Below are 12,325 nucleotides of genomic sequence, written 5' to 3' on the forward strand. Positions count from 1 at the left end.
ATTTGCATAACATCGCAAACCCCGCTGCTGCGGTCATTCGATGGCATTGGCATATGTTCTTTAAAGAGAGGATGCCGTAATGAGATAAATAATGTAACTACTGAAAACAGGCCTTTTACAAGATTAAATCAAGACAGGAGCATTTGATTCTTATTAAAGAGATGGAGCCCAGACAGGCTACTTTAGGAAACTTGCTGAATGGACATATACATTAGGCCTATTTTTCTGCCTATAGAGAGAATCAGCGAACTCACACACACACACACCGCTGTAAAAGCACCTGTCAATCAAAGCCACCAATGTATGTCAGACACAAGCAAATATTTATCATTTTCTTAAAACATATTCAAAACCTAGGCCTACCTTAGGCTTTCTGAAAGTAGGCTATAAGATAATGAATTGACAAGGAAAGTATGAAGGGGACATCTATGCTATAGTATGAAGATTAAATTGACCATCATTAAAATATAAATAAATAGCCTACATGTGTCACGTTCGTTTAATGACGGAACAGACCAAGGCGCAGCGTGATATACGTACATGTTTATTAACATAATAAACACTCGACAAAACAATAAACGAAACGAAACGTGAAGTCCAAGGTAGCACACACAACATACATTACAAGGAACAAGATCCCACAACTAGACAGTGCCAATAGGCTGCTTAAGTATTGGCCCCAATCAGAGACAACGAGCGACAGCTGCCTCTGATTGGGAACCACACCGGCCAACATAGATCCACACATACTAGATAATACAACATAGAACATACACAACAAAGAATATACACACCCTGACTCAACATATAAGAGTCCCCTGAGTCAGGGCGTGACAACATGCAATATGGCATAGCCTATTTATCAGCAATGCTGATTATCGAGGGGGAGAGGATTGGAACGATTTGTCAAATACTGTGAGGAACTGGATGTTTAAAAAAACAGACTTAGTTGACTTACTGTGTGAGATGAAGAAAAAATTACTGAGAAGCCCAGCTGGGCATTTTCTTACATTTGACATTTACGAGATGCAGGCCACGTACTTCTATGGTGCTCAGGCGCCCGCGCTTCATCAACATTAACAGGACATAGAAACCAGACACATGCTCATTGCGCGTAAATAATGACATGAAATAAACCAAACTTGTTTCTCACAAGTAGCAGGTTGTGAACTCTGCAAACAACGTTTCCACTCCGAGAATGTGAACGGTAAATTGCTGTAATTAATGTAACCAAATGACAGGGATTAACGGTAAATTGCCTGTTTTACAAACAGAATGCTACCACTTGGGCATTCATGAAAGTCCATTGCAGCCAACACTGTGTAGCCTAGGCTACTATTCTACATTGCGAAATAGGAGGGCATAAATGTTTTTGTCTCGCCTAGGGCGGCGTATCGGCCAGGACCGGGCCTGATCAGTGTTGATTAGTCTATAAATTAAGAAAATATTCCATATCAAATTATACCATGCCAGGTTGGAGGGGATTGGCCCATTGTCCATTTGACACAACATTAACGCGTTATAGGCCTCAGAGCCAGAACAACCTTGTCGACTGCTGTTGAATAATTAATTATTGTCAAACACATCCAACCTTTTTTAAAAGAAGACCATTTTATTTATTTACTAGCGAGCAATGAAAATGTGCATTGTATAAAAGAAAGTCCACACATCAAACTATTTTTTTACTGAAGTGTCATAGGCTATAGCACTCTACACCCCTGTGCATAGCTACTCGAGCATCAAACGACAGTTGGAAAGAGGAGGAGATGTAGAATGTTTAATAGACTAAGTTAGCAAAACAATTGCTTTTAATCATTAGGAAACACTCCCGCTATTAGGTGAAGTTTATCTACATGAAAATAAAGTTAATAAAACATTTTTTTAAATCCTAAAATGAATGTAAGCCTATGCCTATTTAAACAGATTTGACGGTTATTTCATTTTCATGATGTCTTCATCCATAACCGTCAGTTACACGGTTATTCAATTACCGTCACAGCCGTGCACACAGTTTCATATGGCTGGCTGCCTGGGATCGGCCTCGGCTTGTAGATACAGTAGAGTACATGCCCTGTAGTTTAATTCCATTACAGCTCAGGGACAAGCAGGGAACAGCTCTCTACTATCTGTAGTCACGGGCCACAGCCAAGCTAAACGGCCCACAGTTCAGTCTAATGTTTCATTGGGGCTCAGAGGACCAGACACTGCAGCTTCACTACCATTTCCCATGTATTTTACAGTCACACAATAGCCTGCCCTATAGGTACTGTGTGGGATGTTGTTGGCTGGTATTCTGGTGGAAACTGATACAGTGGCAGTCAGCACATAGGCCCTGTAGTGTAGAGACTTGCAGTCAAGGAGTAAGTCAATATTTATTAAGTAGAAACAGCAGTAATGTGTTTTTCAGGTGTACTGTACAATATGTTTTATGCTAACCTTTCTCTCTCTGTCTCTCTCTCCCCCTTCCCTCTCTCTCTAGACATGCCTCTCCATGTCCGGCGCAGTAGCGACCCAACTCTGGCAGGCCTTCCCCTGGGTGACCCACAGACAGCACCGGAGGAACCATCCCGTAAGAACCCTACACGATGGTCCACCACGGCAGGCTTTCGCAAGCACAACCACCACCACAACCACAGCCAAAACACTGGGACCAACAGCCTGGAACGCAAGGTACTGTAACCCAAAACATAACCCTTAAACCTTACCCTAACACGTCCACAGCCAGAACACAGTGAACTCTCCCAACCCCATGACCTGGATCATGTCCAATAGGGACAAAACATTTTGAAACAGGGAGGTACTACTCATTTACAATTGTGCCTTGATGACAACAGTACAACAAATTCTAAATTATCAATACAAATAAAATAAACTACAAATTACAGAATCAACACTACAGCTTCAAACACCCCATTTTACATTCAATCCAAACAGTTGCAATTCTCATTTAATTAATTCAACATTAAAATCCTAAACTGCCCTAGAGGCACCCGAGAGTCAAGATGTAGGGAGTTTTGTAGGCTATTCCAAAAAGTGAGGGCACTCTAATTGAAGGTGGATTAACCTAGATTGGTGCGCACTAGTGGAACCTCAAGAGTCAACCATCCCTGTGAACGGATTTGGTGTGTCATATTATTTTTATTTTAACAGTGAAGTGAGGTGGGTCGGAAGCTTGTGTAGTAGAGCTTTATAAACAAAAAGGGAGTAATGAAGTGATCTACGGGACTTAAATGAGGACCAATAAAAAGTGTGTATTTTTGTGGTCCATTTTGGTATGGTGTGCCCTACTGAACACAACACTGGTAGTACCACCCTGCCTGAAATGTCATTCAGCTTCAATGATACTAGTCCTTAACCCCTTAATTTATCCTTTATCCACCACTTTTAGGAAGCTAACCCCTATTCTTTATTGAAAAGAATGAAGATCACAGCTTTGACCATATATTATTTGTTCTAATTTACTTTCGAGGGTCGTCTGATGTGAATCAGAAGTGAATGTGAAAAGCTTAGTTTAGGGTTCATCCTCCCTGCAGCTTCAAAAAGAACAGCTAGGCCTATTAACTAGATCAAAATGGCTGCCGACAAGCCTTCAGTGCTTTGAAACAACTGATATTCCAAATGAGATGGAGGGAAGAAGGGGAAAATGGAGTGCTCAGAATGTGACAATGCAACCCTTGACGTGATTAGAGCGTTGGCTGATAATCCTATTTAAAAGCACTTTAGTTGTCACCGGCGCCATAATCTTACTGCACGCCGCTCGTCGCTTCCGAGAGGCTATGAGGGGAAAATGGAGACAGAAATAATGAAGCTGTTATTGTACCTTTCATTTTTGGTGGCACAATACAAACATGTTGGTTGAATATCATAGTCTTGAGGAGATGGCATTGTTGCTAGATATGTCTCTGTCTATTTTCATCTGTTAACCACTTGATGTTAAATACAGTATGTTTAGGCCACTTTGGCTATAGAATATTTCATCTTGGCAGAAAGTTGAATCTAAAATGAAACGCTATTAATATTTTACCCACTAATTTCTGTCTGAACATATGGACAGAAAATATAGCATATTTTCAAAGACCGCTTTGCTTTATCTAAAGCTACTTGCTTTGAGCGTCACACGCCATGTTCCACTCATTATATTTGCCCTGTTTCCTATGACTTCAACAGATGAATCATCTATTTTTCCTGCTTCATCTCAATACAGTGATATATAGCCAATGGGACTCCTGATTCATCAAGCTAGCATTGTAAAATCTTGACGTTCCTCAATGACTTTACGATGCGTCCGTCAACTCTCCTCCCTCCTTTCCTCTCTCCTTTTAGCTAGCTAGGCCTTTGTGCTTAGCACCAAGCGCTAAACAGGTTTAACAGAGCCAGCAGTAAATATGTGCTCGATGATTTACAGCCCCTCTGGGTTTGTGTTTTCCATGTCGTTTTATAAGTCGTAAAAACTTCAAGAGTGGACTCCTTTGTCTCATGTCTGCCTGTGTTGTGCTGTGTGAAGGGAGCAAGGTTTGTATGTTGTGACTGTGATGGTTATCATTGAGACCAGGCGTCTCAATAGGCCTCTGACCCGTATCTTTATGACCCTGTCTGCACCCCTTCCCTTCCTCCAGCCTCTCTCTCCGGCCTCCTTCCTCGTGTCCTTCCTCAGTCGTGGTCCTTGGTCACGCTGCATTCAGCTCTAGTAAACCATATGGATTGTTTTACCATACAGGAGACATACAGGATCTCTCTCCCTCAGGAGCGTTGCCGGGCATAACTTTTAGGAGTATCCAGTGCTAGGGCTGTGGCGGTCATGCAATTTTGTCAGCCGGTAATTGTCAAGCAAATAACTGCCGGTCTCACGGTAATTGAACGTTAATTAGCATAAACACATTTAGCATCTCCAAGCTTCCACGCTTAGCCTACAAGCCACTGATGCAGACCTTTGGAACATCTTCATTTTAAAAAGTCTAATAAATCCATGTAATATAGCCTACACCATCACAATAAATCCATTATTTATTTTAGACAGCTCTAAAGAAACATGATATGAAGAAAATGTAGTGTATTTCAGAAGAACAGAATAGCATACTCTGAGTTGTCCTCATATTAGGCCCTGATCTGGCTATGCAATATGGCTTTGGGCTACACTAGTTCATTTAGCAGACTAGATTTTCTTAGAATTTGGTGGTATTATTTTATATTATTTCATAGTATGAAGAATACAATTGAACATAGCTGAATAAAATAGAAAGGATATTTTCTCCAAACAATGTGACTAATGATAATGTGAGTAAAATCACATGAAAGGCATGAGCTCTGCTTAGTTTTTTGTGCAGGCTGTACACACTTCATCAGTCTCTCATTCACAATTTGACAATCACTTGATAATGCCTAGAATTTCCCGCTGCATCCCCTTTGTGTGGCCGTAATGCCCTCTAAAGAAATCAATGCCATTTGTGGCCAGTGGCCGTTGTGCCCTTGGGCTGAATATAATAATTATAATTCCCTTCTCCCGGCTGCTTGCCGAAGCACCTCTCACTCCCATGGCTCTCCATCACATGATCGGATCTTTCTCACAGGCTACAAGTGAAGACAGACACATCTGGGACACAATTGTGCGCGTCCTTATCCAATTCCGCGGCGCATATTGAAGATATTGAAAGAACTGTCCACATTTACTTTTAGTCAGCCAACAAGATGAGTATGCCTAACGAACAGCAAAAGCACTAGCCTATGTTAGTCTACCATCCCCCATAGTAAAAAAGTTTACCTATTCTGTGCGAGAAATAAATATTCCAAACATAGTTTGGGACAGTTGTGGGATGCGATAGATCGCAAATTAATACAACCACTAGCATAAAGAAAACATGTTTTAAGCAATGAGCCTGACACAACAGATCAGATTAGGCTATTTCTTCACATTATAAGTGCAGCAATGTGCACACGGCAGTAGGCTATAAGCGCAAATGTTCATTTAGCAGGAAAACACCATTCTCAAATGTGACCGCAAATGCGATTATGCATGTCATGTTTTTATTATAAAGGTGCATTTTTATGGTGAAAATGATCTTCCCCAAACTTGAAACTCACGCACTGCGTATGTATGCCAGTTAGGCTCTACACCCATTGTAAAGCGGATTAATGTGCTTCATTTTAAGAAGTTATCTGTCCACTTTTGTTGTGATACAAATCCTATCAAAACATATAGGCCTATGGACTAGGCTGTGCGACTATGATTTTAAAAAGTGGCCAAAAAAAAGGCATGCACTGTTTCTTGCCTTAAGCTGGGCATCATACACAAGTGATAATATATAATTCACATGTTATAGGTTAATATTGTCACCCATCAGACTATTTTTGATTGAATCTTGTTTTTACATATACTAAATAATATACAGTATGTGTGAAATTTGTTTTGATTTAGAATGTATCATTATCATGCACCTGTCTCGAAACAGGGGTAGGGGAAAAACAAATATATATATACATACACATACATACATACACACATATACATACCCATATAAATACATACATATACATATACATACATATAAATAGACACACATACAGTGAGGGAAAAAATTATTTGATCCCCTGCTGATTTTGTACGTTTGCCCACTGACAAAGAAATGATCAGTCTATAATTTTAATGGTAGGTTTATTTGAACAGTGAGAGACAGAATAACAGCAAAAAAATCCAGAAAAATGCATGTCAAAAATGTTATAAATTGATTTGCATTTTAATTAGGGAAATAAGTATTTGACCCCCTCTCAATCAGAAAGATTTATGGCTCCCAGGTGTCTTTTATACAGGTAACGAGCTGAGATTAGGAGCACACTCTTAAAGGGAGTGCTCCTAATCTCAGCTTGTTACCTGTATAAAAGACACCTGTCCACAGAAGCAATCAATCAATCAGATTCCAAACTCTCCACCATGGCCAAGACCAAAGAACTCTCCAAGGATGTCAGGGACAAGATTGTAGACCTACACAAGGCTGGAATGGGCTACAAGACCATCGCCAAGCAGCTTGGTGAGAAGGTGACAACCGTTGGTGTGATTATTCGCAATTGAAGAAACACAAAATAACTGTCAATCTCCCTCGGCCTGAGGCTCCATGCAAGATCTCACCTCGTGGAGTTGCAATGATCTTGAGAACGGTGAGGAATCAGCCCAGAACTACACGAGAGGATCTTGTCAATGATCTCAAGGCAGCTGGGACCATAGTCACCAAGAAAACAATTGGTAACACACTACGCCGTGAAGGACTGAAATCCTGCAGCGCCCGCAAGGTCCACCTTCTCAAGAAAGCACATATATAGGCCTGTCTGAAGTTTGCCAATGAACATCTGAATGATTCAGAGGAGAACTGGGTGAAAGTGTTGTGGTCAGATGAGACCAAAATTGAGCTCTTTGGCATCAACTCAACTCACCGTGTTTGGAGGAGGAGGAATGCTGCCTATGACCCCAAGAACACTATCCCCTCCGTCAAACATGGAGTTGGAAACATTATTCTTTGGGGGTGTTTTTCTGCTAAGGGGACAGGACAACTTCACCGCATCAAAGGGACGATGGACGGGGACATGTACCGTCAAATTTTGGGTGAGAACCTCCTTCCCTCAGCCAGGGCATTGAACATGGGTCGTGGATGGGTATTCCAGCATGACAATGACCCAAAACACACGGCCAAGGCAACAAAGGAGTGGCTCAAGAAGAAGCACATTAAGGTCCTGGAGTGGCCTAGCCAGTCTCCAGACCTTAATCGAGCTGAAGGTTCGAGTTGCCAAACATCAGCCTCAAAACTTTAATGACTTGGAGAAGATCTGCAAGGAGGAGCGGGACAAAATCCCTCCTGAGATGTGTGCAAACCTGGTGGCCAACTACAAGAAACGTCTGACCTCTGTGATTGCCAACAAGGGTTTTGCCACCAAGTACTAAGTCATGTTTTGCAGAGGGGTCAAATACTTATTTCCCTCATTAAAATGCTAATCAATTTATAAAGATTTTGCCATGCGTTTTTCTGGATGTTTTTGTTGTTATTCTGTCTCTCACTGTTCAAATAAACCTGTCCTGACCGACATAGTGACAGAGCAGCTGTGGGTCGACCAGACTGGTCTGGACTGGTCTGACAGTCTGTAGCCACAGACAGGCACCACACACACAAACACATGTGCTGTCTGAAGCCAACAGCAGCCTTTTCTAGGCAGAGACTGGCCTGACATGTCTGTCTGGACTGTAACCCCCCCTCTCCCGCTCTCCCTCTCTCCTGTGTTTGCTCTATAAACTCCAACAAATGGAGATCTAATTAGCATACCATAGCCCGTGGGTGTTTGATTTCACCTTCACAGGAAATATTTTGGAGAGGTTCTTAATTCTCTTTGCGTCCCAAAGGGCACCATATTCCCTAAACAGTGCACTACCTATAGGGCTCCGGTCAAAAGTAGTGCAGTATGTTGGGAATAGTGTGCCATTTGGGACACACACTCTATGTAATGGAAGAGCTAAGCTGTGGTCCAAGGCACCAAGCAGCTCCCGGTAACGTGGCCGGGCTATTAGTGAAAAGGAATTAGCATGTGTGTGTACTGAGATAGGAATGAACTGTATCAGTGTGTGGCTCATGGCCAAGATAAGCTAGACTACCTGCCAATCACATTACAGCTATTTAACAGCATCACAATCTCATCTGTCTGTCAAGTCAGCATGGAATTGCGTAGCGAAAAGTAGCACTGGACGATATGCACTTTATCATACTTTGGAGACATATTAAATGTACAATATAATGTATGTTCTTGTGTGTTTGTATGAATACTAACAGATGATTTTAGTGTGACTTTGTGTGTTAAACGTTGTCTCTCCTCCATGTCTGCAGGGTAAATTAGGATTTGTGTGTGGACTTGTTTCGAATGCTATTGTTGTAGTACAGTATAGTGCATGTACTGTGTATCAAAATGTGGTATTAAGCGTTGCCTCTCCTCCGTGTGTGCAGGGTAAGGCAGTGGATACGTGCCGGAGTCTCCCTCATGATACAGCAGCCTGGGCCACCCAGTTCCAGAGAGAGACTGCCCGCTCCTCTCTCAGTGCCAACCACCCCATGGTGGACCGCTGGCTGGACAGACAGGATCAGGTAGGACCACACAAACACACACCACAACACACACACACACACACACACACACACACACAGAGTAACACGCTGGTGCAACTTACGTCACTAAGGTACATCACTCAGTCTGGGCAATGCAATAGGAAACCAGAAAAACTATCCAGCCAACTTTGGCCCTAACCCTAGTGTTACAAAAAGAAAAACATCTACATTACGGATGTTCCATCAGCCAGCCAACTCTGGGCCTTGCCTCGGTGTTCATTTACATGACATTGTGCTTTCAATGGAGCTTTCAGAGTCAAACATTATTTCTGTTCTACTTTATGTCTGTCTGGGTTTTTTTTTCTTTCTCTCATTTTGACTGACGGGTCTTCCTATTGAAGGCTGAGAGAAAAGGAAAAGGGCATTTGAAAAAGTCGAACTTATATAAAATGACACAGTCTCTGTGGAGCTCATAAATGACCTTGAAGGTGTGGGCAAAGTAGCGCTCGATCCTCGCTCGATGTGAAAGTATTTTTTCCATCTTCCATCTCTGTCTTTCACACTTTCCTGCCGCTGCTGCTATTTCCCACCCTCCCTGTCTGTCTGTCTGTCAATACATCAGTTGCCTGGCTGCTGGGACCGTGTGGGAGGTGTTTAAATGATCCACCGCCACACAAAGAAGTAGAAAGAAGAGAGAGAGAGAGTGAGGGAGAGAGAGAGAGTAAGAGTGAGAGAGATACGTTTGCTGCTAGGCATTTGCACAAATTTCTATAAACCTGTTTTTGCTTTGTCATTATGGGGTATTGTGTGTAGATTGATGAGGAAAAACAATTATTTTATCCATTTTAGAATAAGGCTATAACGTAACAAAATGTGGAAAAAGGGAAGGGGTCTAAATACTTTCCGAATGCACTGTATGCTTTCTGTTTCATAGTCGTAACAAACGCACTCCTCAACTAAAATTGATTGAACACTTTAATTTAGGTATTTTTGGTTTTGGTTTTTACATAAAGCCTACAGTAACACAAACTAATGAAAATGCTATTGTGTTATAAAAAATATAAAACATCTAATGTTACCTTCATAAACATAACCAAATGAATATTTTTGTGATAGCATATATGAAATGTATTAATTACACTGTGATAATGTTGCAAGCAGAATGACTGCTCGTAAGCAGTGGTTCTAGTGTTAAATCACTTGCACTTCTAGAGGCCTAAACAAAGGCTTCCAAACTGGCTGTGATTACAGGGCAAAATTGATCAAATGGACATGGTTACATATTCAGGTTTAAGACCGGCTGCCACTCTGATCTGTTCCCTATACAGTTGAAGTCAGAAATGTACATACACTTAGGTTGGAGTCATTAAAACTCGTTTTTAACCACTCCACACATTTCTTGTTAACAAACTATAGTTTTGGCAAGTCGGTTAGGACATCTACTTTGTGCATGACACAAGTAATTGTTTACAGACAGATTATTTCACTTATAATTCACTGTATCACAATACCAGTGGGTCAGAAGTTTACATACACTAAGTTGACTGTGCCTTTAAACAGCTTGGAAAATTCTAGAAAATGATGCCATGGCTTTAGAAGCTTATGATAAGCTAATTGACATATTTTGAGTCAATTGGAGGTGTACCTGTGAATGTATTTCAAGGCCTACCTTCAAACTCAGTGCCTCTTTGCTTGACATCATGGGAAAATCAAAAGAAATCAACCAAGACCTCAGAAAATAATTTGTAGACCTCCACAAGTCTGATTCATTCTTGGGAGCAATTTCCAAACGCCTGAAGGTACCACGTTCATCTGTACAAACAATATTACGCAAGTATAAACACCATGGGACCACGCAGCCGTCATACCGCTCAGGAAGGAGACGCGTTCCGTCTCCTAGAGATGAATGTACTTTGGTGCGAAAAGTGCAGATCAATCCCAGAACAACAGAAAAGGACCTTGTGAAGATGCTGGAGGAAACATGTACAAAAGTATCTATATCCACAGTAAAATGTGTCCTATATCGACATAACCTGAAAGGCCGCTCAGCAAGGAAGAAGCCACTGCTCTAAAACTGCCATAAAAAAGCCAGACTACAGTTTGCAACTGCACATGGGGACAAAGATTGTACTTTTTGGAGAAATGTCCTCTGGTCTGATGACCATAATGACCATCGTTATATTTGGAGGAAAAAGGGGGTTGCTTGCAAGCCGAAAAACACCATCCCAACCGTGAAGCACAGGGGTGGCAGCATCATGCTGTGGGGGTGCTTTGCTGCAGGAGGGACTGGTGTACTTCACAAAATAGATGGCATCATGAGGAAGGAAAATTATGTGGATATATTGAAGCAACATTTCAAGACTTCAGTCAGGAAGTTAAAGCTTGATTGCAAATGGGTCTTCCAAATGCACAATAACCCCAAGCATACTTCCAAAGTTGTGGCAAAAAAAAATCCTATAGAAAATGTGTGGGCAGAAATGAAAAAGTGTGTGTGAGCAAGGAGGCCTACAAACCTGACTCAGTTACACCAGCTCTGTCAGGAGGTATGGGCCAAAATTCACCCAACTTATTGTGGGAAGCTTGTGGAAGGCTACCTGAAACATTTGACCCAAGTTAAACAATTTAAAGGCAATGCTACCAAATACTAATTGAGTGTATGTAAACTTCTGACCGACAGGGAATGTTTACTATTATTCTGACATTTCACATTCTTAAAATAAAGTGATGATCCTAACTGACCGAAGACAGGAAATATTTACTAGGATTAAATGTCAGGAATTGTGAAAACTGTGTTTAAATGTATTTGGCTAAGGTGTATGTAAACTTTCGACTTCAACTGTATATATTTAATTATTCGGGAACTTCTACCAGATATCACTTAAACAGGACATGACTCTCACTAACGGGTGCAACAAATATAACCACTTATTCCCTACATAGTGCACTGCAAGGGCCCATAGGGCTCTGGTCAAAGGTAGTGCACTATGTAGTAAGGAATAGGGTGCCATTTGGGACGCAGCCCCAGATAGAGTAACCTAGCTTGCCTTGCATTGCCCTGCCGGATCTGATCCTGCCTTGGGTTATGCATCATCATTAAGTAGAGCCATCTTGCATGGAGAAGCCAATCAGCTCTACCGGTGGGGGCTGTTTTTCTGGAGCTTTCTGATCCAGTGGAGCAGTCATTCAGTCAGAGCCCCAGCCCCGACCAGCCCAGGCACAACTGACAGAGTCATCCATTTGGAGTCCACACC

At 41.7% G+C, this 12,325-nt stretch overlaps 1 protein-coding gene across 1 annotated transcript in view; it reads left to right on the forward strand.

Annotated features, from left to right (window-relative positions):
• The window catches only part of LOC311108900 (partitioning defective 3 homolog), a gene marked incomplete at its 3' end in the record, with an annotated part of 333,622 nt that overhangs the window by 102,344 nt on the left and 218,953 nt on the right, over positions 1–12,325 (forward strand). Inside the window, exons 4-5 of the mRNA XM_084151692.1 lie at positions 2,480–2,670; positions 8,976–9,113. Coding sequence (XP_084007818.1) covers positions 2,480–2,670; positions 8,976–9,113 — 329 coding nt within the window. The remainder of the gene's footprint in view (positions 1–2,479; positions 2,671–8,975; positions 9,114–12,325) is intronic.

This window comes from Coregonus lavaretus (genome assembly GCF_964263955.1).
Source record: "Coregonus lavaretus genome assembly, chromosome: 34".
Lineage (NCBI taxonomy): Eukaryota > Metazoa > Chordata > Actinopteri > Salmoniformes > Salmonidae > Coregonus > Coregonus lavaretus.